The 26,585-nt window shown below is 47.4% G+C and overlaps 1 protein-coding gene across 5 annotated transcripts in view; it reads left to right on the forward strand.

Annotated features, from left to right (window-relative positions):
• TNIK (TRAF2 and NCK interacting kinase) overlaps window positions 1-26,585 on the forward strand; it is a 150,909-nt gene that overhangs the window by 105,440 nt on the left and 18,884 nt on the right. Inside the window, exons 13-21 of one of the 5 annotated variants that reach the window (XM_051625896.1) lie at window positions 7,746-7,856; window positions 8,331-8,417; window positions 9,499-9,699; window positions 14,260-14,424; window positions 16,238-16,477; window positions 19,089-19,195; window positions 22,073-22,236; window positions 23,387-23,484; window positions 24,197-24,220. In XM_051625896.1, coding sequence (XP_051481856.1) covers window positions 7,746-7,856; window positions 8,331-8,417; window positions 9,499-9,699; window positions 14,260-14,424; window positions 16,238-16,477; window positions 19,089-19,195; window positions 22,073-22,236; window positions 23,387-23,484; window positions 24,197-24,220 — 1,197 coding nt within the window. The remainder of the gene's footprint in view (window positions 1-7,745; window positions 7,857-8,330; window positions 8,418-9,498; window positions 9,700-14,259; window positions 14,425-16,237; window positions 16,478-19,088; window positions 19,196-22,072; window positions 22,237-23,386; window positions 23,485-24,196; window positions 24,221-26,585) is intronic. The other 4 variants (XM_051625897.1, XM_051625898.1, XM_051625900.1 and 1 more) reach the window with 4 other exon arrangements.

Here is a 26,585-nt window from a genome sequence, read left to right on the forward strand (position 1 = left end):
CTTGGAACTACTGAGCAGAGCTAGCCCATTATTGGGGTGACAGCTGTATTCAGTCAAGGTGGACAAAACTTTTACTGGTCCAGGCATTTGTCAAGTTCATTATCATTATTTGCTGCTATGGACTGTTACTGTTGAGAAGAAGTTGAAAAGCTCCATTTGCCCTTTCCTCAAATCCACGTGCCACTTGTGTCCCCTCTAATCCTTAATTTCAACTTCAGTCCTTACAGTCCCTGCCAATTTCTCTTGCAGGGGAGGGGCAGATGCCTGCCTGACTTGTGCAATGGTCCATATGTGCCCCCAGGCATAAGATTTCATTACCCTTGTCTTAACATACCAGCTACAAATGCAATCGGTCATAAAATTATCCACCCCATTTAAAATCCAGCTGCAGTATTTGACTGGGTGACTTTGGGTGTCCCTGAGCTGCACAGCCTGGCTGCATTCTCTGTAGGAAGCACTTGCTTTTGATTTGGCTCCTGGTTCTTGGATTGCAGAAGTCCACCATAAAATGAGGGGGCTTTTCCCCTGCTCTTGGGTTTTTGACAGGGCTTTGCACAAAAGCACCCATTGCCTTGCACTGACCTCATCCCCAGGGTCTGATGGAAGAGTTCATATGTTAGAGATAATTAAATTAGTTTTCTGAAGAGTTCACTGATATGTCTGAAAAAAGGACTTGGAATAAATGGGCTATTAGAACAGCAGTCCCCTTAATTTGCAAGAGCCAGAGTGTCTGTTATGTTTAACCTGATTCTCCCTGGGCTGTCTAGTGCCCCAGGCCAGGGGTGCAGACAGGAAGGAATTTCAGGCAGCTCAGGGTTGGTGATGATGATGGTGATGATATGTACCCTCTTCGAGGTGGTCCTCTGAGCCCCTCCAGGGTAAAAACTAACACAGGCAAATCCCAGGCAAAGCATTTTTTCAGTCTGGTAATTATGTAGGTCTCTGGTGTTGTCAGAGCACAGAGCATCGTGCGTTCAATACACCGGAGGTCAGGCTTTGCTGTGTCCCACACCCTTCCCAAAGCTGGCAGGCTGCTTTGGGAGAGGATGGGGTTTGCATGTAGGTGCACCCTGAAATCCCCTGCCCCAGCAGATCTGAGGAATGTTGTAAGGAAGCCTGACTCTGCCTTTGTCCCAGTCTGCTTGCTGCAAGCAGTACAGGAGCAGAACAACAGCAGAATAAAAGGAGACACCAGATTAGCTGCAATCCTGTAATGAATACAATGCTTTGCTGCTGTATTAATGTGTTCTCTTCACATAGAAGAAAATTTTTCTCTCTCTTCACCACTTCCCAGGCAGGTTTTGAATGGAGGACTAATCCCCTTGCTAAGCTGACAAGCTCTGCCCTGAGCTGTGGAGGTGCTGCCTTGCGGGGAAGAGATGAGCGCAGCCCCCCTGGGCTCTGCTGATTCCCCCATCCTTTCCCCCAAATCATTAAAAGCTAATGCCACTGTAGCCAGGATTTAAAATCAATGCCTCTGCTTCTGGTGGCTCTAACACACCCCCTGGGCTCTTCACCCATTGCCTTCTTCCCAGCTGTCTTGCAGTTTTCAGACCTACATTGAAAGGAAGAGACCACTGGAGCAAAGCTGTCAGAGGCATTTTCACTCTCCTGCTATATAAAAAGAACCGGGAAGGAAGAGGCATCCTCTGCCCTGCCCAGCATGGGTCCACCAGCATGATCAGCCCTGTGGGTTTTCCAGGATTAGAACAGAGCAGACAGCTGCACACTGGCAGTGTGGTGGCCCCAGCATCTTCCCTAGTAGCCATCTTCTCAGGTCCACTTGGCTGGGTTTAGCCTCACCTCCATCTCCAGCCATGGAGTAAGATGAGCTTCTTCTCTGTTAGGCACTGTTCACACGGTGAGGAAGAAACGTAGCTGAGTTGCTATGGTGAGCATTAGAGCAAGAGTCCTTGAAGAGGTACAAACCTGTTGGAATTGCAGTGGTTAGGAGGGACACTCCTCAGCACAGCCAGCTGCAAGGTGTCTTGTATCTGCCATGGGCTGCTGTAGGAAAACCAGAAAAACAACAGGGGGAAGAGATTAGCAAACAAAGTTTCCTTGCTGCTGTGGGGAGCTGGCTAGAGGAGCTGCACAAGCAGCTTTAAGCATCCTCCCCTTGAGCTTCCTGCTCCTGAAGGAGTTTCAGGATCCACCCTGGGGAGGGATGCTGCCTCTGCATGGGAATGGCTTTGTACCCCCAGACTGCCCCACTATTTTTAGATTTGCACTAACTTCGGTTGCTGACTCTTGGCTCCAGATTTAGCTTGGTTAATGGGAACATGGTTTCTTCTTTATGGTCTGACTAAGAAGGGGTGTGCCTGCAACAGGCAGTACTGTACCAGCAGATCTCTGGGAGGGGAGACCAGTGGAAGGCTCAGATTACTGGATTTTCAAAATAAATTTGACCTTTAAAACCCAATAGAGCATCCGGGACAAATAAACACTTGGAGCTGGTGGTTTTGGGGCTCCTAAGTCAGCCTGTTTAGCACTGCCAGGCATATTACTGTGTTTATAGAAAGAGCTGTGACTCAGAACAAGACGCCGTGAAGGTGGCCAGGCTGGGCGAGCGCACTGGCTGGGCCCCACTGCAGCACCAAAAGGTTTGACTTTGGAGGATGCCAAGCTCAAAAGTTTCTGGAGTTCATTTGTACTGGAGACACACAGTAAAAGAGCTGCAGAGAGGCTGTCAGTGGGATAACTGGTCCGTTCCTCTGTCAGAACAGACCTTCAGCAGATTTTCTTGTAGTTTTCCAATATTGTTTTTGAATACTTCTGGAACAAAGGTCCCACCATTTCTGTTCCCTCACCCAGCAGGGCTCATAATGAAGGAATCCCATTTTTTCTGTCATCTTTATCTTTCTAAACAAGGATCTTTGAACCTCTCATGAAGTACTTTTCATTTTTGGGCATTTTTGGGGAAATCCACGGTCTCCTAAAATTGTTCCTGCAATAGCACCAAATCCTTATATCAAAAGTCAAGTGAGGAAGTCTGCTGGTGGTCTCCTGATGCCCCTCATACTGCCTGTAAGATCTGCTCCCCTCCTTAGCATATCTCCTTGCATCTGTCAGACACTTGAGTCTCCTTTTTCAACAGCTGACTGATTTCCTTCTTTAAGGCTGAATCTTCTTCAAGGCTGCTGGAGAGACTTAGATTTGCAGCTGTCTTTAATTGCAGTGGAAGTAAAAATCCCCACACTAGCTTTGAAACCAGGGCCTTCATGAGAAGACAGTTGCAGCTTTGTTTCCCCTCCTACAGAAAGTTGGTCTCATGCATTCAAAAGGTGCGCTAGAACTAACTGCAAAAGAAGCCAAAATTAGAGAATTAAATACCAATAGATCAAATAGCACCAAGGGAAATACTTGTGAAATGCAGAAGGATGAATAGGCTTGAATATACATATTATTTTTCCCTGTATATACATATATTAGATATATATAGTTCCCTAATAAGCACTCCATTTGTTGCTGGCACAGAATGAGCCTTGCTGCACTAGTTTAACCACCAAAGCTCCAGCTGAGCTGTAGGAATAACACATCTCCCTGTCAGGAGCATTAGGGATCCTGCAAGACAAATCTCTGTGCAGACCTTGGCAGCAGTGGGCAGATGTAGTCAGGGAGGCGTTTACATAGCCTCATTTTTCTGCCATCTTGTGGATTTTTTTCCTTTCTAGGTATAAAACGAAGGTCAGATCTTTACAGGGAGCAGAGAAGGCAAAGCTAACTGTATTGCCCTTTGCATGTGAGGTTTCATTCAGTGCTGGTCGTTCAGGGGAACATGTTGCGGCTCCTTTTTTTATCTTAAACAGCAGAAGACTGTCTACTTGAAGCTCTTCCAATGTAATGCAAAAAAATTCCAGCAATTAATTACAGATAAACTTAGGGTAGCTAAAATGGTGGTTGTTATTTTTGTCTGTATATGCAGGTGTCACATAGCTTGTAGGAACATTTTCATTAAAGCAACAGCCTTCTTGCAGTAATAGGGTACATGGCATTGCTGTGCTCCTGGCAGTATCCCTTACCTATTTCCAAGGAGAGCTGTATTGCAGCAGCTCCTGTAGCACAGGTATGTGCTAAGCCTTACTTCTCTCTACCTTTTCTTTGGTTAGAAAGTGTGTAGAACTCAGAGTTTCTGAAGCACAAGCCCTTTCCTGCATGGAGCATCCCTTCATGATGACCTTGACTAAAAGCTCTTGTGATGGTTTGAAGCTGATCAGATCCCTGTTTGCCATGGTGGGAAGTTCTGACCCAGTTTCTCTACCAGTGGGAAACACCTCTCTGTGCTCCAGTGCTTGGTGTGTCAGGAAAATATGATGTTCCCGCCGCAGTCTCTCTTTTCCCTCGTGGCTCAGATAAATGAGCCTGTCACAACAATGCAACCACCTAGAATATTTGTTCTCATTTGTCACTTGGAATTCCCCTTCCACGTCTTTGCTGGCTTATGCTTGTGTTTGGGAGCAGCAGCCAAGGTTTCCAGGAGCCTCTTCTTGCAAGTGTTGGTGCCTCTCCGAGCTCACTGGGGTCAGAGGGCAGCTCCAGCTCAGTGATCACTTGTAGTCCTGAACCCATCTGATCTAGTGAAGTGAGCTTGCTCCTTTGAAGTCCTTGTTTCATGCCAGGTCTCCAAGGGCCTTCCCAGCAGAGGTTTCGCCTTTGTGTGTCTTCCCTCATCAATATTTAAAACCTGTCATTTCTAGTGCAGTGCAGATAAGATCCCATCCTGGCTTACAAGCAGCTACATACAGCTTTACCTACAGTTATATAAATGCAGTCCTAATTAATTGGCATTCTTGCCTTGCATGAATAATAGATCTGGATAGTGTAAATACACATAGTAGTTTTGAGCTTGGAAAAACATGGGAAGCGTGTGTTCAGAGTGGGAGAGAGAGGGCAAAAAACACAAGAGAGAGAAGGGAAATAAAGAGAGATCTTGGATTCTCTCTTTTTTTCTACATGCACTTTCCACATGCAGTTCTCAGCTAATCTTAATCCCTACTTTAAACAGGGTCCCCACCCCACTGGTGTGAGCAGAAGTGGCAGGGAGATGGGGTCGTTACTGCAGGGCCAGGTCCCTTCCAGATGTTTGCCAGCTGCAGCAGCCCTGCCCTGCAGAGGCTCGGGGCTGCCTGGAGCTGAAGGGGCTCCTGATGAGACCCTGGCAAATGACTCGCTAGTAACGCGACCTGACAAAAACGCTGCTGAGCTGGAGGGAAGTGCTGTGCTCTTGGCCTCCATAAATGTATAGACATCCTGCTCGCAGCCTTAGCACGGAGAGCCTGGCTGTGGCAGGGTGCAGAGGTCCTTTAAATATCCAGAAGAGTATCAGACCTGGCTTATAAGACTCTGCTTAGGAGGCTCAGTTCCCAGCTCCTGGGGTTAAATAGGCTTTTCAGTGTGGAGGAGGTTGGTGGTTAGATGTTGCTCTCCAGGAGAGAGACCAGGGGCAGGACAAGCTTGCTAGGGCTGCTGGGTGCATGGTGTCTGGGAGGGATGGTGGTGAGCTGCTTCATCCCTGGGAAGAATGCTTTTGTCTCCCTCCTTGGAGTGGTTTGTCTTTGTTCGCCTGCAGGATTGAAAATAAAGCCCAATCAGGTGATTTTTGTTTAAGAAATAGCTGTGGCATTCAGGACCTTGCCTCCTGCCAGCCAAGCCTACACAAGCATTATGTGCTTTATTCAGCAGCATGCTAATTTAACTAAAAAAAACGCCAAAAAAACCCAACAAAGCAAAAATCATACGGAACCCAAAAATGTTAAAACTTTAAACCCCCCCCCCAAACCCAGTGTGATGCACGCTGTGACTGGAAGCTCAGAGTAACATGTATTCAACCCTTTAGCAAAAGATCCGTGCTCCTGAGCGCACGGGGAGCAGGGACCACCACCAGCGGTGAGACATGCCGGAGCCTGGAGCTGGCAGGTTGTTTCAGGTGGGATGCAGTTTTACTGTCCTGAGGCAAGTGGAACAGCACTGATAATCATGGCTTTAGGTGGCAGTAAAGCTGTGCTGCAGCTCCAACACTGAGCTGGGGGAAAGCAGCAGACCCCTGAGCAGGGTGGCTGTGGATGTTCCCAGTGGATGAGGAGGGAGCCAGCAAGACAGGCAATGGCTCCTCCCTGTATTGAAATGTGAGGGTGTCTTTAAATGTTTGTTAAAATATCTATCTATAAATGTATCTATCTTTATAGGCATCTATCAAGATATCTATAGACATCTATCTCTAGAAAGATATACAGAGAGATACACAACAATACATAATAAAATACAGAGTAGAATATAGAACAGGTAAGAATAGAATGATAATATCTGTAACAGGTATTTATCTAAGAGAAGAGGGCTATCTATTAGATATTTATTATAAATACATATGTTAGAGGTGTTTCTATTGTATTAGGTAGATTATTGTATTAAGAGATAGATCTATATAATATATTTATAATATTTCTATCATTTCTCCATAGATACCTATAATAGGGATATACAGATATCTAGATAGAACATACCTATCTAGATATCAATCCATCGATCAATATAGACTTCAGATCCATCAGTGCACACAGTGCAGGTTCCCTGCAGAGCAGCAGTTCAAAGCATCTTTGTCTCCAGAGAGCTCAGCCAGCTCCTTGTGCAGAGCTGCCATGATGGGCTGCCAGCTCCAGCCCTCCACGTGACGCAGGGAACGCCTGGCACTGCCAGCCCCCCCGGAGCCTGCCTGCCCACTGCTGTCAGCTCAGCGCTCTGTGTCGGCACCGGCCAAAGAAAAATGAAAGGAAAAAGAGGGAGAAAAAAGGGAGCAGGTTTCTGCTTCAGCCAGCTGCCTCCCTGTTAGCACTGCAGGCATGTTGCTGCACCCAGCAGGGATGGAGCTAGGGCAGGCTGCAGAGCCCCAGTAGCCAATATTGGCATTTGAGTGCCCTCTGCCCATGTGGCGGGGGGTGCTGCGATGGGGGGCAGCCTGCAGCCCCTCTGCTTCCATGAGAGCACTGCTGCAACTTGCCGCAAGCCCCTGATGAGGGAGAGGGGTGATTTGGGTAGTTGGAGGAGGGATGTTGGGTTCAAAGCAGGGGCTGTGGGGCCTGCAGCCGTCACCTGGGTGCCCATCACCCCAAAATGCTGAGCAGAAGGGATGTGACCCAGGAGGGAAGGGGCTGGGCTGGCCTGAGGACAGCAAGGGAAGCTCATTTTGTCTTTTGAAAGTGAAAAACCCTTGAACTTTGGATCTTCTGTATTAGCTTGTGATCTCAGCAAACATTAAGAGGGACGTATTCCTCTCTCAGCAAGCAGTAGCACCCCCAGCACTCTACTTCATCCTCATGGGTGAATTTGGTGCTGAGATATGAGTTGCCTATAAATGATGGGTTCATGTGGCTCCCAGGTGAGCACTCCCTGCGTCTGGAACCTGATTAACCCACCAGTCAGGTATGGTGGGATGTGGGGACCATGCATGGGGCTTCACTGGCAGGTGGGAGAAGAAACAGGATTGCCTGTGTGATCTGGCACTGGTTTGAAGGATGCTGTGGGTTCTCCTTAACCAGTGCCAGGCATGGGAGCTGGTGAGGATGAGGTGAGATCAACAAGCCCCTCTGCCACCCTATATGGACCTGCCAGCTGGCAAGGCATCTCCTTGGGCGGATGGGAGCATTGCAGGTCTCTGGGTAAGGTGGCTCCCCAAAAATAATGCAAAAAAGGACTTTGAGCTTCTGGCGACAGGAGTGGTGGTGCTGACCTGTGCCTCCTGCCCCCCACAGCAACAGAGGCGGGAGAAGGAGCTGCGGAAGCAGCAGGAGCGGGAGCAGCGGCGGCACTATGAGGAGCAGATGCGGCGGGAGGAGGAGCGGCGACGTGCCGAGCACGAGCAGGTAACCCAGCAGGAGCAGGGCAATTCCTCTTCTGCTCATCAGAGAGAGGTCCTTCTCCTAAACACTTTCATTTTTTGCCACTTGAAAGCAAATTGCTTAATTGTTAACGCTGCGTGTGTCACTTTCCACTGCCGTCATTTATTTCTGTGTGGATGCACTTGCTGGCCTGCAGTTGTAGAATCACTTGATGCAGGTTTTTGCCACCCACTGGTTCCCAAAGTGGGGTTTTGTGGTGGTCCCAATAAACGTTTGCCATTTTCCCCTTTTTACTCTTTACCCTCTGAGTTCCCAGTACAGTGGTGGACACTCCAGGCTCTTTGGGCAGGGGTGGAGGGTGCCCAGGCTGATGAATCGGTGTCAGCTCTCAGCTGGGATGGATGGGGGTGCCCACCTCATTCCCCGTCCTCTTGGGAAAGACTGTTTCTTTTACCTTCTCTCTCTTTTTCCTTTGATTCTTGCTGCCCATGCCTCCAGGAATACATCAGGCGACAGTTAGAGGAGGAGCAGAGACAGTTAGAGATCCTGCAGCAGCAGTTGTTGCAGGAGCAAGCTCTACTTCTGGTAAATGGGAGGCCCCAGCCACGCTTGCCGCTTTCTGCCCGTGTCGCGTCCGCATGTGCCCGTGTGCGCCCATGTCCCCCCAGTGCCTCCCACCGTGCTGAGGTTCAGGGGACACTGTGGCCACCAGCATGCCTCGATTCCCTGCCTCAGGCTGCTCCCCTGGGGTGCACGCCTCGTGCCTTCCTGAGCAGGGCAGCCCGCTTTGCTGCTGAAGGCTGTTTGCAGCATGCTGGAGCGGGGCCGAGCTGTCGCATGTCTGCACCCGGCAAACCCCACGTGGGTTTCCATACTCCAAGTGAAGACTTTCGGTTTTAATTTCCTCACAGGAACACTGTATATTCCCCCTAGCTCTGTTTTCCTTCTAGATGTCCTTTTTTAAAATTTAATTTAATTTTGAGTTGCCCTTTTTTAATGCTGGTAGCTGTTACTCTCACTGCATTTTCTCTTAATCTGCAGGGATTGTTCTTTTTCTCTCTTGCTAGTAATTTTATTTAGGGAGGAGAAAAACCCTCACACAAGCCCTTGTCTTTTAAAAAGACCTTTTCAAAATTATTTACTCACTAAATCTCATAGACCCATAGGGATTCAGAAAGATCGTACAGCTGGCTCAGCTGTGTGCCCATTCCCACCAACAATGAATTGGTCCTACAGAGGACCTGGCTTCAGTTGGCTGGTGGTGTGTGGCACCTCATCAAATTGACACGTTGCTCTTCCCATCCAGAACAATGTGGGCAAAGTCAGTGGTAGCTCCCAAGAGGGTGTCTGAGCCCCTGGGGGTGTCTCAGTGTTTCCCTGTCCAGGCAGCTCTAGCTCCCCCTGATCCAGCAGACAGGGCAGTTCACCAGCAGCAAAGTGCCAGCCCAGAGGCCACAGCCCTGCATGTCCTGGTTCTGTCCCCCCACCTGTCTTTCCTCCAAGATGCTTTACAGCTCTGCCCCCAGAGTCTTTCAAATCAAGGAGCTTTGCCAGAAAACAGCCGTTCAGAGACTCAGGCCCCGTTTTCCACCCAAACCAATAAATGTGCAGTTTGCAGTCCTACATTTCCAGGGCCCCTGTGTCACTTTGGTTTCTTCTGGGTCAGGAGTATAAGCGCAAGCAGCTGGAGGAGCAGCGGCAGGCGGAGAGGCTGCAGAGGCAGCTCCAGCAGGAGCGGGACTACCTGGTGTCCCTGCAGCAGCAGCAGCAGCAGCAGCGGCAGGACCAGAGGCCGGCAGAGAAGAAACCCCTCTACCATTACAAAGAAGGGATAAATGCCAGCGAGAAACCAGCGTGGGCCAAGGAGGTAGGCAAGAGTGAGGAGCAGGATGATGCTTGGCTGCATCTGCAGGGCTGGGCACGTGGTTTGGTCTGAAATACAAACAGGCCTCCAGCAGATGCCAGTAGCTGTGCTGGAAACACTCCCAGTTCGAGGCAACGTGTGTGTGCATCAGCATGTACATTTGTGCAAGCAAAGACAGTAGATGATGGAGGTTTTTCCATGAGGGTAAGCAAAGAGGAGGATGGTTCTTATAGCTGAGCACATGTGGACGTGCTTGGAGTTCCTGTTGCCCCTTCCTGGCATGTCCACAAGTCTGCTTGGGGTCAGGGGTGAATAAAGAAGATGGCTGTAGCCAGGTTCCTTGCTGGGCACTAGTTCAGTTCCCCATAGTCAAACACAGATCAGACAGCTTTTCCTCCTTTGATCAGGGCTGTATCTCTTGGGGTTGCTCTTCTTTCATGTTTTTCCACAAAGACAAGCCATGCTATCAATTTTATTTTTCTCTCCAGCAAAAAAGAGAGAACAGCTTTAACAATTGAGATCTTGAATATTAATTCTTGCCTGGCTGAGCAGATGAAGGCATTCATTGCCTGCAGTGCAGTTTCAGGATCATGTGCAAACTCTTTCTACTTAATTTTTGTGATGGCACCACTCTTGCCATTAATTTTTCTGAAGTTCTTTGTGTTTAGTTGGTTTGATTTTGTAATCCTACGTTTGGGCAGAAAGTTCTTTTAATCACTCACCTGTTCTTCCTACTAAGTTGGACGACTGCTCTGCTGCCAAGTGTCTGGCACCTGTTAGTCCTGGCAGAGATGTGTTGTGCATCCAACATGTAGCTGTCTCCTGGCTTTTCCTCTTGACATCCCTCAGCTTCATCCACAAGACCTGCAAGTATCTCGTGTTCAAGAAATTCATTCAGATGTCCAGTGCTCAGCAAAGGCCAATAATACAAGTAGTTCTTCACCTTTCTGAACCATCACATAGGTAGATGTGAGTGTCAAAAACTTATTTTCATTTCTTTATACTCCCTTGGGTTTCTCCTTCGTTCCCTTCTGATTCAGTCTTTGGACTCCTGGTGGTATTGCACCACAAAACATATTTTCATGGATTTTCAGCATCATTCTCCAGCCTTTCCATTCCAAGAAGAGGTTGGGTAAGTGAGTCTGCAGATGAGACCTTCCAGATGTGCCTCTAAGCCTCCTCTGATAGGAGAGACTTCCACCTATGGGGTGCCCTGCTGCTTTCTGCAGAACTGGGTCTCTCATCCATCTGCAGAGGTGCTGAGAGTAGGCAGCAGTCAGGAAGAAGGGAGTAAACTGTATTTCTAAGTAAATCCTCTGAATTTTTTCTAAAATACCTCTGGCACTGTCTTCAAAACTGTAACAGAGATATATAAAAAGGAATCTTACTCTTTATCTGGGGTGAAGGAGAAAAGTGCTGGATTTAGTTTCCATTTCAAATACAAAGGTTCTGTGGGGAGGTATCTTTTTTTGATACCGTTACTGGAAGCAGGATGCTGGGAACTATAGAGTGTGAACAAGAGCAGCAGAATGTGGCTTCAAACCCTTTACTGAAACCATAGGGAAGGTGAGGTTTGCTGTTGTTGGGAAACACCTCCAGCATCCACCAATTAGCTTGCCAAACCATTTATTCTTTACCTGTGTCACTCTGTCTGGTTTCTAATGGAGCGTTCAAAGGTGTGACTGTGGCATCTTTCTGCTCTCGGGAGCAGTAGTTTGATGTACTGCCTTGACACAACACCTTTGGGAACTTCCCAAAACTCCTCTTGCCTCCATCCCCTCCCTGCTTTATCTACTGCATAGTCCCACTTTTAGCACAGTTCAGCTACTTCACTGCACAAATTGAAGCACCAGCCTTGCTGGCTACACAGATAGACTTGCTCAAGACTTACTTAATCAGCCTGCCATGGTTCTTGCTGTAGTTTATCAATTTCCATACCCAACCCGTGCATGCTAATTTAACTGAAATACTGAGTTTTCCTGTGGGAACAAGGAAAAGACAAGTCTGATGCTCAGCCTGCAATTTCTGGAGACTCTGCAGAGCTTGTTGGGATATTTCCCAAGGATTTTGTGTGATAACCCGTGCTTGTTTTATGCTCTCTGGTCTCTTCTCTCTTAGGAGCTTGGTCACCACAGCTGAATTGTCCTCAGGCCGTGCCCCTCTCTGCCTTTCATACCTCTCCTTTATTCACTTGTTTTCCCACCTTATTTGTCTGCACGTGGTGACTCCAAGGCCCTGCAGACATGGGGTAAAGCATAAAGGTGAGGCTGTGTCCCCTCACTTTGCGGTTGTGTCCCCCTGGTGAGGGACTGGTGATGAAGGCAAAGCTCTGGGTCAGGAAACAGGCTGTACTGCATCTTTCATGGCTTCCCCAGAGCACTGTCAGCTATTTATCTTCTTTTTTATGCTAGACCCAACAGTCTGATCACATAGTCCCACCAACATAAATGGATGCACGTCCCCATCTGCTGTCCTTTCTGTGCATCTTCTTCTGAGTGAAGGATCATCCACTGGAATTTAGCTTGGGATACAGCTTGGGTGCTGTCCCAGACCTGCCTTGTTTACGCAGGCACATCTCTCCTTATAATGAGAGAATAGCTGGGCCTTTTCAGACATCATGTTGGGACCCTCTGATGATCCAGCCAGGGAGGTGGCATTAGCACTCTAAGCAGTAATACTGTAATCAACAGCTCTCCATTTCTGACTCTTGCAGACCAGTATTTGCTAACCCAAGTGATGCAGATAGCCAGGGCTAACTTCTCAGTGACAAAGCAGCTTGGTCAGCTGAAGGGTAGGTTTGGGCAGGTATGTGCCATACGTGACCATGCATAAAGGAGGGGACAGCTTTAATAAGATGTTTTCCACACGGTGGGTGGGCCCTGCAGTGCTTTCCTGCATCTCAGAGCTTCATGGGGGCTCAGCTGTGCATCACAGGAACCAATGCACATGTCAGCTCCTCCTTCAGTCCCTGTGGCTTTTATCCTTCTCTCGCTTTGAAGTGATGTGTTAAAACATTAGCAGCCTTCCACTGGGATCTGCACAGAAGTTTCCTGTTTGAGGGGAATCTTGAGTACAATTTGAGATGGCTTGAACCACAGTGATGATGAATTCCTGCAGGGTTCTGCTGCTTTTTCTCCCCTCTCTGCCTAATGGTGGAGTCAATAAGGCTCCATCAAGTACAGGTGGAGAGTCCCGAGAGCATCTTGTGCTGTGCTGATGCAACAGGATGCTAGCGAGGAGTTGCTAGCAGTGGGAAACCAAGCCCCTTTCTCCTTCCCAGACATCCCTGTTTCATCACTCTCCTGCCTTCTCCTCCAAGCAAGCTTTGAAGTCCTCCATAATTAGCTGCACATTACAGCTTGGCAGCGTGCCGGAGAGCGCCAGCAAACAGCCGGAGGACTCGGCGGCGGCGGCAGCATCTCTGCCTGCAGTTGTTCGTGCCAAGGCTTGGCTGATCAGGAGATGTACCAGCCTGGGTCTGTGACCCAGCACCCATGCTGCTCCTCCCTTGTCCAGAGGGGGTTCTTCTTCCTGCTCTGCTCTCCTTCCCATCCTTGTGCCCACTTCCATGGGCATCACTGAACCAAGTTCAGCGCAAGCTCTTCTAGCCAGTGGGCAGCACCTGGGAAAGTTGTGACAACCTCTTGGGGCACAGCAGTGGCCCAAATGGTCCTTTATGAGTGAGTCCATAAGACAGATCTGCCTGAATTTTACTCTTGACTCCTGCTCAGTATCTGAAAGAAGGAAGAGATTAATTTGTATTAATACAACGGTGCGTTGATTTAATGAGTATTTGTTTACTTAAAGAAGAGCTGTGGTTCTTTCCAAGCAAACCTGTTTTAAACATTGCTGTTCAACTTGACATTGCACGAGGTGGAATCAAGTCATTCTAAGGGTATTTAACACATTAGTAATACATAAATGAAAATACACATCTCAAGGTATCAACAGTTCTGCAGAGCATACTCTGCATGAATATCAGTATGTACAGTGTAACTGCAGGAGTGCTGGGGTTGCACATATGCCTGGGTTAGCTGAAACTGCTCTTCTTCCATCAAGGGTAGCAGAAGCCTGTGGGCTTTGGGGTTATTTCTCCACTACTAATAGTAGTTTTTTTGTCTTCCTTGCATGACAAGGTGCCAGTCTCACTTAATCTAAATCAAAGCCAGCCATTTTCTGGCTGCCATGTTAATTCTTTTGTTCAGATCAAACAAAAGCACTCCTCATGGCTTTTGTAGTAGTGAAGGAAAAGGCTCCTGTTGTTTAAAGATACCTTTGAGAAGATGCAAGAGCTTCTCAGGAGCCATCTCCTAGAAACACCTCTCTGAGGCATGTTGCCTTTATTTTTCCATTTCATATTCAGAAATGAAGTACGCACATAAATACTAGTAGGCCTTTCATTGTCTTTAAAATGCATGTATTGCACAATCTGCTGGGTAACTTGGGATTCCATGATCATACAATATATATGATACACCTAAAGAGAAAAGGAGCTTCCTATACATGCATAAAACCACGTGGCATTTCCAGGGGCGGTTGCCCACTCTCCCCGTCTCGCCGCAGGTGGAGGAGCGCTCCCGGCTCAACCGGCAGAGCTCGCCGGCCATGCCCCACAAGGTGGCCAATAGGATTTCTGACCCCAACCTGCCTCCTCGCTCCGAGTCTTTCAGCATCAGTGGTGTGCAGCCAGCCCGGACCCCACCCCTGCTCCGGCCTGTGGACCCACAGGTAATGGTGCTCCCCCCAGCAGGCTCAGCTACCAGAGCCAGGACGCTGGGGGTGCTGGTAAGGTAATGAGAAAATGAGTGAGTTAAAGGGAAATAGTGTCTTGCTCCCTGGTTTCTCAGCTTTAGGTGTATTCGTGAGTAAGAGCAACATCTACATTCATGAGTGGATTCCTCTTGTCACCTCCATGTGTTAGAAACATCACGCTGGTTTATACCTTCCTCTGAAGCATCACGTACTGGTTACTGCCAGAAACAAGCTGGAGGACCAGGAGGAACTGCTGGATTGGTCCAGTGTGGCAGTTGCTCTATTCCTCTTTGGGTCTGGTTTATGTGCAGGACTCAAAAAACCACAGCGCCTGGTACAAAAGACCTGGGACGCTTTGATGCTGAGGATCATCAGAAAGAGGTTTTGCTTTCTTTGCTGCTTTAATTCAAGGTTTTGTTTTGGTTTTCCATTGAGTTGACATCAGTCACAAACACATCTGGAGAGGGCATAGATCACCACGACCATCCTAAAAATTCCTCCCAGCCCTGAGCCCTGTAAATACCCTGCCACTGGAAGTTATGCACCTAGTGTGGGTGCTCTGGTCCTGCCCCGGGAAGTGCTCCAGCAGGGATTTCAGAAGGACATGCAAAGCCTTTGCTCCATGACCATGTGGGCTTTCTGTGGGAAAGTGTGCCAACTAAGTACCACCCACGTGTCTTGGGTGCACCTGTAGGTCAGCAGCAGTGCCAGCTTTAAACAAAACACATGCAAGAAAGCCCTTAAGCATACGGCTCCTTTTTCCCACAATGTACACAGTCTATATCCATTGGGACTGAGCAAATATATGTCTCTGGTTGACCAGATATTTCTCAGTGACCTTTTTCGATGATCCATATTGTCAGCAGCTACAAAGACTTTTGCTTAGCAATCAAATAGTAGCACAAAGGTAGTTTGAAACCCAGAGACCCATGTAGATGTGTGCATGCGTACACATAAACACAACACTTGTGTGTGTCTGTGTAGACGTGTGTAGAAATGTCAGGTTAAGGTCACCACCCTGCTGTATTGAAGAAGTGCAACTCCATGGGGTCCTGGGAAGAAGCTCTGATTTCACAGACTCACACTTTGTGAGTGTCTCAGACCTCCCAAAACAGATGTCAGCATTCCTTTCACTCATGACCCTTACATCTATAAGGCTGATCCATGAGATAGGGACATCCTAGACCTATAGAAACTCATGCTTCAAGATACATTTTTTTAAGCCATCTATGCCTCAGACTTCCTGACGATAATTTTTTTATTATTATTATTATTATTTATTATCGTTTCCTTCTTTTTTTTTTTTTTCCTTTTTTTTTTTTTTCTCCTCATTTTTAAGAAGGCAAATCCATGCCAAACCTCATTAGCAGGACCGTAGAGGTGCAGGCGCCAGCGGCAGGCAGAGCCTGGGGCAGGAGCTGGCAGGAGGGAGTAGCCCAGCCCGGCCAGGGTGGTGATGCCCAGAGAACAGACCTGGGCTGTCGGTGCCACCGTGGGCAGGCAGCAGTGGTCAGGACTCAAGCATGACATCATGACATTGCCTGCTTTTCAAAGGCTGAGCTGTGCCAGCGTTAATTTTTAAAAGCTCTTGGTGTTGAAGCAAAGTAAGTCAGAAGTTCCTGAAACCAAGGCAGTGCTGATCTCAAACTGAGGGGGCTTTTTAAGTGCAGCCAAAGTGCTTATCAAATTTTTTTTTTTATCAAATTTTTAAATATTTTTGTACTCTTTTTTTTTTTTTTCCTTTTTTTTCCATTTTGTACTGATAGTTCTGTTTTGACTTGGTGCTTAGATTCCACATCTGGTCACTGTGAAATCCCAAGGAAGCTCCTTGTCTGGGTCTCAGTCACTGCATGAACAGCCTGCAAAGGGACTGGCTGGGTTTCAGGAGGCTCTGACGGTGACCTCTCACCGCACTGAGATGCCAAGGCAGAACTCGGACCCCACCTCAGAAAACCCTCCTCTGCCCCCTCGCATTGAAAAGTTTGACCGAAGTTCTTGGTTACGGCAGGAGGAAGACATTCCACCAAAGGTAACACTATCGCTCCTCACTTTCAGCACGTCAAAGAGGCAATCCCAGAACTGAATCCCCTCAGCACCTCCAGCAAAGCAGAGCAGGCAGGACTGAGCCCATCCCCGTGGCTCTGCGGTGGGTACTGGCCTGCCCGGGGGCTGCATTTCCTGGAGCAGGTTTAGTACAAGATGCTCTTGGGTGCACAGGCAGCACTGCAAAATAGTGCTGCCCTCCAGCAGAGAAAGTTCTCGGGCCTAGATGGAAGCCAAAATAAATTAATATCTCCTATCCCTAGGATGAAAAACAACCTTCTGTTTAAATAGAATTATAGGAACATAAAATTTGTCATACTCAATAAGATGAGTCCTTTTTAGTCCGGTACCGTGCTTCCAGTTGCAATCAATATTTGATGGAAGACTTGTAAGGGCTCCAGCAGCTTTATACACTCATTGACATTTTGGCAGCATCTGCCAGAACCTCTTTAATTAAGACTCTTGTGGGCCAGTATTTCGATCACATTGTTTATACACCTTCATTTTGGAAGAATTATAACTTGGCTGTTAAAGTTCCCCTTACAGTGAATCAGTGCTCAGCCTGGGAGGATTTTTACAGAGAAAAAATGATTACAAATTGATTACTGACAACCAGGCAGTATTTGTCCCTGATTGAGAGGCAGTTTTTCTACGTATTAACAAAGTAAGTGACTTGCCTTTTAAAGAGCAAAATAACCAGCTACCAGGTAAGCCTCCCTGTGCAAGGGATCCATGGTGATCCATTATATGTGTTAATGATGTTTCTATTTCTGCTGTCACCAAGCAAGAGGAGACTTCAGTGCTCAGCCTAAGGGGAAAAGCAAGCCAACAGCTCCTGGAGCAGTTCAAGGGATGCAGGAAGGTGGCTGCCTGGTTTAAACTCAGTTTTGAAAAACCCCTTGCAATTTAATGTTGGCTTTTGCCTTGAGCCCTTTGAGAAAGGCATCTCCTCAATGCAGTGAGACCACAGCACCTGCTTGGAGAAAAGCTGTTTTCCAGCACTGTGTAGCATTTTCCCCCTTGGCTGAGGGAACACAAGCTCTGGAAGGGGTCCCCGCTGGGTCACACTTAAGGCCGTCGCGTTGGCTGTAACACCCACGAGGAGTCTGACCACACTTCACTGCTTGAAGTGGGTTTGATGTGTTTGTAAGCAGGATTGAAAGGACTGCCTCGTGAGGCAAGGCTGGCTGCCTCTGTGGTCCAGGGTTTTGTTTCTGCCAGTCCTTATGGCTGGATGCTTCAGAGGAAGGTAAAAAAATCCCCAAGCCCCAGCTGCAGAGTACCCTGCCCGGGGGGGAGATTACTTTTTAATGAGACGAGCAGCAGCTAGCGATGACGCAGAACAGAGCTCACTTGCTCTCCACATTTTTTATCTTGCCAAACATAACTGTGTGTTTATTCTCAAAAAAAACCAACCAAACAACAACCTAATCCTTTTTTTTGCTAATCCTGCTGAGCCCTTAGCCTCTGTTACCTGGTGCAAGGTGTTGGTGAGTATCATTGTGCCTCTCCACGTCAGCTTGTGCTGCCAGGGGTGAGACCACAGTGCCTGCGGCCGTGTGCGATGTCTGTGCTCCCATGGGATGGGCTCTGGCCAAGGCAGGGCTCTGAGTTACCCACTGGGGGCTGCCTTGGCTTTGGGTTTCTGCTGGCAGGGAGCCATCCTGCCAGCAGTGAGGTTTTGGCAGAGGTCACAGGCTTTAGCACCAACGTTAGGTGGATCAGCCTGGGTCTTTCCACTATGAATTCTCCTGCTTGTCCGCTGGTCAACACCTGGGCTGGCATGTGTTATATCTGAACTAGAGATGCTAAAAACTACACCCTGGCTGATGAAATGCACTTCAGTCTGAATTTTACCTTAGAAATTGCTTCTCTGGGTTTTCATAGGATCACAGAATGGCTTGGGTTGGAAGCAATTTTAAAGATCTTCTAGTCCCAACCCCCCTGCCGTGAGCATTTGGTTTATGGCTTTTACATCTGAGTAATCCTCTTCACAGACAGGGCAAATCCTCTTCATATACCTTAAAAACCCACTTACCTCCACCTGAAAGGAAAATTAAATCTTCTCACCACAGGTTACTCTTTTGTTTCCCTTTGCTTTTGTTCAAGTAACAGCACTAGCACAGCAATCAACAAACATAGTTTTGCAAAGGACACACACATTCCAATTTCACCTGAACACACAAAATAACACCCTACTGTTTCATTCATGATAAACACAATCCTGACCCCAACCCCACAAACCCAGGAAAGTAACATTTTGCTGGATTTAAATTATTTATGTGTACATACTTGTGTGTACATACATTGATTTTTTAAAAACAGGCGGTGGGGCTGCTCTGTGCTGCTCGCGGCTCCTCTGCCAGGAGCTTCCCTGACCGCACCTTTGCAGCTTGTTTCTGCCTCAGATCTTTCCTCCTAAAAGCTGAGTGCTTCTTGTTGTGTAATTGCCATAAATACTGCATCTTTCTCAGTGGGAAATCAGCTGTAGATCAAGTCCTGGGGCAGTGCTGAGAGGTGACCTGCCAGATGTGTGAAGGGCTGCCCAACGCAACAGGCCGGTCTGGGTGACTGGGAATGTCTCTGTTCTTTTCTAGGTGCCTCAACGAACCACTTCCATATCCCCTGCTCTGGCAAGGAAGAACTCCCCCGGGAACGGCAGCGCCCTGGGGCCCCGGCTGGGCTCCCAGCCCATTCGGGCAAGGTACGGACACCCGAGGGGCATGGGCAGGAGAGATCCTGGCGTGCTGCTGCCTGTGCTCCTCCTGGCATCGCCCAGCCAGGGAGCCCAAAGGTGGGCTGGGGTTCCATGACACAGGAGTTGCAGTGCTTCTCACGTCAGCGGGATGAACTTCTGCCTTTGTTAGGTTTTTCTGTCCTGACACTGAAGGCTGTGAGTGCTTGGATGGCTGGAGGTTTTGCTCCCTGGGCTGAATACGATCCTGGGCATTGCAGGGTGTGGAGGGGGATGCTGCATCTGCTGCTCTAGGGTCAAATGGGAATTTGGGCACACCCTTTAGTGGAATTAGGTTCTGGTTCTCCCTGCGTTGCCTCTTGCATGTAGGGGATCCATATAAGCTGGTGGGGAGATCTCAGTGATACATACCATACATTGCCTGTGTGTCAGAGCAGCTTTCCACAGATAATGACTGAGGAATGTGCCAGGGGGACAGACACTGATACAGCTCAGTGAGATCTTCCTTAGATGTAGATTAAGGATTGAATTCCTTTTGGCTTCCTAGGACTGGGGCCTTTTATCTTGGCCAGATCCAGCCCTCCAGCATGGCAGTGTGTGGGGCAAGTTTGCACCACCCCAGGGTAGGATGCTGCACCACAGCAGCCATCCCATCTCTGCCAGGTGACAGCTGTCCCTGGGCAGGGAAGTTGACAGAAGCTGTTCAGAGCCGGATGGAAAAAACATGTCTTAGTCATGTGAGAGCTTGTCTCTGGTTTCCCAGAGTATCATGGGCAGATCTCTAGACCTCAGACAGGCAAATCTCAGGGTCAGCAAATGTTCCATGTAGCATTACAGGATGGAGCCCTTTGGTTTCTTGACTTTTCAGAGTGAGGTCAAAAGGTGAGGGCTGGGATGTTCGTAGCCATGTGCAGTCACCAGTTTCAGGGTACATCTTTCCTTCCAGCTCAGTACCCCAGCCCTGCACCAGCAAACATGCAGGCAGCAGCTTAGAGCTGCTGGCAGGGGTAACAGAAAGATGAGGAATATTTTTTGTTGTTTGGGTTTTTTTTTTTAACTTAGACAAAAATCTTTCATATCCTGGTGGGTTCCTCCTTATTGCTCAAGGCTGAAGCATTTTAAGTTAACAAAAATGTTGTTCTTTTAATTAGCTTTTGCTTGAAGGGCAGTGTAAAATGCAAAGGGGTATTGGACTGCATGGTCCCAGTAAATGATAGTATTGAAAGTAAAAAGGATAATGGGAGTCTGTGGGATTCACATTGAAGGTTGCCCAGTGATTCCATCAGCATCCCAGTCCCAGTCCTGGTCAGCACAGGTGAAAACATTAGTATTATTTTATTCTAATACATTTAATGAATTAATTTAGCTAAGGACACGTCATCTGTACAGCAGGAACTGGAGGCCTTCAGTTTGATGGAAACTGGAAATTATTAGGATGCCACCATGTCCATTAAACTTAGTATTCAGTGAAGTAATTTCATATTTCAGTTCTCACGGTAATGTGACATTTCTTCAGTTTTCCTTTTTAACCACCTCTCCTATTGATTCTTGATTCCTCCAACACATCAATGTAAATATTATTAAAATACACTTTGGTTTATTTGTTACCCTGTTGTAATAAATGAGGCAATAATTCTTTGCACACAGAAAGTTACTGTCTTGCTCAGGTCCCTTTAGTCATCTTTGCTTCTGCATCTGTGAAATGGATGTAGTTGAGCCTATTCCTTGCCCCCTTCTTTCCCTTCCTTTCCCTTAGACATTAGGAAGAAACTCTTCACTATGAGGGTAGTGAGACACTGGCACAGGTTGCCCAGGGAAGATCTGGAGGCCCCATCCCTGGAAGTGTTCAAGGCCAGGTTGGATGGGGCTCTGAGCAACCTAGTGGAAGGTGTCTCTGCTGGTGCAGGGTGGTTGGATCTAGATGATCTTTAAGGTCCTTTCCAATCCAAACCATTCCATAATTTCAATACCCACCAGTGTCAATGCAAGATAACACTAGGCAGTGATTGTCTGTATTGCCCTGCTAAGCAGTGCCCAAGCCATTCTGTCAACTGCCCCATGCACACCCTCCAGCTAGGGCTGCATCGTGTCATGTGGCACTGTTGCCACATTATTTTTACATGTGCAGGGTCCTAATTGGACTTGATGGAGAAAATTTTCCATGCTTTTTAATGGGACTTGGAATGATAAGATCACTTAGCAGGAATGCTGTGTAAAATCAAATTGCATAACTCTGCACTGAGCATGTCTTCTGATGTCACTTCAGTGTCAAGTAAGAATTAATTTCCTAAAGGCATCTGATACTCTGGGAGATATTAGTCACTCTTTGTGAATCAAGGATGCTTTTTATTCTAGATTTATATATGTTCACAAGGGAGAAAGAAATCAAGGAAGATAAGTGGGTATCTTAAGTGAAGCCATGGAAATGGGGAAGAGTGATTAACTGGTGGAGGTGATCTGCAGCCTTGTTGCAAATTTGGGATCCTTTCTTCAACGAAATATTTATTTTCCTGTCTAACAGTGAGTTGCAAATTCCTGCTTTTATGGTGAATATTGGTGGTTAATTGAGGTAACTCCAGCATGCACGTGTACAGCCTGAAGGGGACTTCTGAGCAAAGAAACTTTTATATTTTGCCAAATTTGGCAAAATAGGAGTGGAAAGCTGCTCTAGCCAATTTTTCATCATGGTTGTGGTCCACCTCCATAAAGACGTCAGCTCCCATGAATACCAGTAGGGCACATTAGCTTCAGAGTAGAAGACAGGGCTAAGGTCTTCTCCAGCACAGGAGGTATCTCCTCATCTTCTGACAGTCCCTGTCAGTGTGGGAAGGATCTGAAGCCCTGGAGCACCATCTGACAAGACCCTTCTTTTTTGTGCTCCCGCAGCAACCCAGACCTGAGGAGGACGGAGACCATTGTGGAGAGCCCACTGCAGAGGACTAGCAGTGGCAGCTCCTCCAGCTCCAGCACTCCCAGCTCCCAGCCCAGCTCCCAGGGTGGCTCCCAGCCTGGCTCCCAGGCTGGCTCCAGCGAGCGCAACAGAGTCAGAGGTGAGATCCTCGAGAAGGTTCCTTAGCAGCAGGGGTGCTTTCTGAGACCTGGCTGATAAGCAGGAAGAACAAGAGGTCTGTGATCTCACATGTTTCTAAAAAAATCTGAAAATTCAGATGCTTCATCGTTTCTGATGTACTTCTGTGACCTTGCAAACAGAGATGCCAACACTCCTGTTTGCCTGGATGCTGATGTTGGATGCCCATGGCCTCCTGCCCTTGGCATCACAGTGCCCAGTAGTTTGTACAGAAAGAGTTGGGTATGCTTCAGGGTACGCAAAAAAAATACCAGCCTTCTTCCTGTCTTCATCCACCCAAGCTCACTTCTTCTGTGATGGTTTCTTTGGGAGCGTGTTGCACTTCCGGTGGGTATATGATATTTTTTTGAAGCTTCATCTTTGTGCAAAGCCTGGGACAGGAGCAGAGGAGTGAATTAGCCCATAAAAAGCTCTCTCTAAAGTGCTTTCACCAGGCAGCCATGCTGACACTGGGTTTATGTTCCTGGCTGAATTGTTTCCTCTCATCTAAAAGCCCCCCTTAAAGATATTCCATTCCCCTGTTTAATCACAGTAGGAGTTGCTGGAGCACATACAGCCCATACATCTGCATTTCCGGCACAGCCCTGCAGGATAAATCCCCAGGGCTGAAGTGCATTAAAACAAATGCTGCTGCCTCCATGCTTTGAATTTTTTATGACTTGGCCCTAAGATGACGTGTCTGTTGTTTAAATAATCACTCCTCTAGGTAGTCAATAAAAGGAGTTTATCACCAATTGTCCTCTTTGGTTTGGTTTTGTTTTTACTAATGAGGAATCCAGTGGCAAATTATGTCCCAGCAGTGTCAGGTGCTGCAGAGCTTTAAATTTATCACATGCTCTGCTCTTTTGCAAAGAGAAGTTGTTTCTTTAGTAGAAAAAAAATGGCAGTAACCCTGCGAGAGGGGGTGGAGGCTGGGCTGGATTGTGGCTGCCATTGCCATAATGATGGAGACTCTTTGCAGTGATGGTCAAGCCGAGAGGAGCAGGAGGGTTTTTCCAGACAACAGAAGCAAAACGATGGTGAAGCCCCTGCGCCCACCCATCCCAGGTGGCAGGACATGATGGCTTTCAGCGGTCTTTCCATTCCCGCTCCCTCTGCTTGCTTTTCACCAGGAAACACCAAGCCTGAAGGGTCTCCTGTGCTCTCCCACGAGCCTGCCAAGGTAAAGCAGGAAGACAACAGGGATGTGACACGACCGAGCCGACCCGCTGTGAGTCTGAAATTATTTCCGGAGGGAATGTTGCCAGCTGGCTTGGCCATGTTTCCCTTTGGTGCCGTAGCACAACTGCGGGGACCCCAAAAAAGAGGCTAGTACCATTGCTTCTCCAGCAGAGAGGCTGGAAAGCAGCGGTACAGCAAGAGCCCGTGGGAGATATGAATGCGTAAGAGAGTGCATGAGTTTTTATCAGGAACCCAAGTCTAGGAAAAAGGACTTAAGCCTGTGTTTTCACGGGAAGCAGATGCTTAAGGGCTTTGCTAGCTTGGGTGCGGCCGCTGCCGATGGCACATTATTGTGTTCCGTGCTGCATGTCCCCCGCAGCCTGCGGAGGGATGCTCTGCTCGGGAAGCCTGGGTGACAAGCCCCAACAGCCTTCCCAGCTTAAAACCAAACCTGGTGGTGGTCTCTGTACACTCCCGTTTTATTATTTGAAGCAAAATCTCATCTGAATGTTTCCTCCTGGTTTAATGCTCTTGATATTTATATTTTAAAACTGCAGAGTCGGTCTAACAACAAAATGAATTTCCACTGCTTCTCTTTTTTAATGTGTATTAATGTTTTATTGATGTTGTTTTTTTTCTCTACACTCCACAGCGTTGAGCTAACAATTCTAATTTTATTTCTAACCTGCTTGCCCTTCCTCTGGCTTTTTCCCGTCCCGATCTGTTTCCTCTGATGCTGATTATTCTTCCTTTACCCACAGAGCTATAAGAAAGCTATAGATGAGGTTAGTGATATCTTTTCTCAGTGGGTCATGCCTATGCAAGGTTGACTAGTTAGCGCTTAATATCAAAGTGGGTGCTCTTGGTGCTGACGTTGAGAAAGGCGGCGAGGTGACCTTGGGTCGGACGGGAGACCGAACGATGAATGGGGTGTCGGCGCAGGGGAGGGGAGCGGCGCTGCCCGGGGCCTCTTCTTAGCCTTGGCCTGCCTGAACCCGCTAGCCAGACCACTTTGCCTGGAGGCCATGGCCAGAAGCACCCCAGCATTTGAGCACAGAGCAAAGGGTGCTGCCGTTGTTCGGCGTATCCGAAAGAGAAGGAGCAAGAGCGGAGGGTTCTCGTGCTGGTGGAGGTGGCCCGGGCAGCCTGCACCGCTCACCACATTCTGCTCTCAACTACAGCCCCCGGCCACCCACTGAGTTCAGTGGGGGCACTGAGTGCTGCTTGAAAGGTATTTGAAGCCTGATTCAAATGAAGGCATGTGGGCACTAAAGGAAAACAGAGAAGTGGTGTTGAGTGGGTAATGCATTCTCATGGACCAGGCTGTCAGCTGTAAAGCCAGAGTCAGTTGAGCCCCCTGGGATATTGATGGGCAATGCTAACCATCATCCATCCTCTGAAATAAGAGAGTCCCAAATTAACACCTTTTTCACCATAAGATAATATTTTAAATGCATGTGAGCATCTGGCAATGGTGAAGATTTAGATGTTTTTGGGAAAAGACCAAACATTTCTGACTTAGCCTTTAACTCGCCTCACACATTCACTGCTGTGCACACACTCCTGGTAACTGCAGGACTCTTATGGGAAGCACCAGTATCAGCAGCCTTCTTCCTCTAGAAGTAGAAGGTATGAAAGAAGGAAGATGTGCTGGTTAGTTCACTTGTTCTCTTGGATAAAACATGAGCAATGCATTTTGTTTAATGAGGTGCTTTGTTAAGAAGAGAGCACATAAATCAGTGTCGAAATAGAGGCAGCGTGTGGGCTAAATTGAAGTTCAATGAGCTCTGCAATTTTGGAAACCAATCTGACTTGATTCCAGCAAATATTAAATCTAAAGAAGTCTTTGCAATTAAAAGTAATTAAAGAGCACTGATAGTGCTAACTTATGTATTATGTCACCCTCAGTAATAACATTTCAAACACATGTGGAACTACAGAGCACTTTCTTTCTAGTTGTCAGATTGTTTTTGGTCCAAGAGCAACTCAGTGAAGCCGTTTAATCCTACAAAGTGCTCATTAGTTAGAGAAAATGATAGCATCAAAGAATTAACCATCCCCAGGCAAAGCTTTAACTAGGAAACACAAGTTATCTGATGATATTGTCTGGGAGTATTATTGCTGTTATAACTTCCAAATTAGTTATTAAAAACTAATTAATCTGATTTTTAAAAGTACTTCACTGTCTTTTGGTGTTGACCAAAGGAGGTGGATAGGCTGCCTGGAAGCATGTTAGAAATGGAAGGTGCAGGAAATAACTCATTCTCGCAGTCCATTGCTGTGAGAGGGAAGGGTTCAGTCCTAGCCCTCCAGCTGCCATTTTAAGAGGCTCTTGCACAGTCCTGAAGTCCTTTTTAAAGTTGAGAAGGCTCTAACCCAACTCAAAGGCTCAGTAAAGGGCCTATTGGATGCTCTAAATGGAAAGCATTGTTAAGCTGTTGAAACTGTCATTTATTCTTATTTAGGAGAAGAAACAATCGCATCACAGAAGCTGCTATAGCGCTAATTAAAATAATTAGTTGTCATGGCTGCAGATTTGACTGGTATTTCAATCCCAAACATGTTGACATCAAAAATTATACTTTTGAAATACCACATGCTCTCTCTAATCACGGTGAGGAGCCTTTCTTTAAAGGTGCAGAGAGCATTTGGAGAGAGGATTTGTAATACCCATCACATACCTGCAGGGAAGCAGGGATTGATCCTTTTGTCAAAAAGCCTAGATGTTTTTGTTATATGTATATTTGCAGGTCTGATGCAAAGCTCTCAGATGTCTACAGGAGTCTCTCCTCTCCATCAGCAGGCAGGGCAGGCAGGGCAGACCTGGGAGCAGAATGTGTGACTGCCCACCGGTGGGAGCCTGCCGGGAGGTGTGGGTCAGCAATAACCAAAGTGCAGATTGCTTGCAAAATATTCCTGCTTGGCGTTTCGAGAACAAACTGGGTTTGCATCTCAGCCAGAGAGGTTTTCCATCGTTTTCTTCACGTGTCGACGGGATAGATTTTAAGAGCTCCCTTTGCAACCGTAATTAATATTGCCCTGCTGGAACGGTAAACTGGAAATGCAGTAAATGAGAGTATGGCCATAAGACTATTGTGGAATTTAGTCTTTTTCAATGAGTTTCTTTCTCCCTAATCCTTTATCTCTGAC

Source organism: Apus apus, chromosome 8, assembly GCF_020740795.1.
Source record: "Apus apus isolate bApuApu2 chromosome 8, bApuApu2.pri.cur, whole genome shotgun sequence".
Classification (NCBI taxonomy): domain Eukaryota; kingdom Metazoa; phylum Chordata; class Aves; order Apodiformes; family Apodidae; genus Apus; species Apus apus.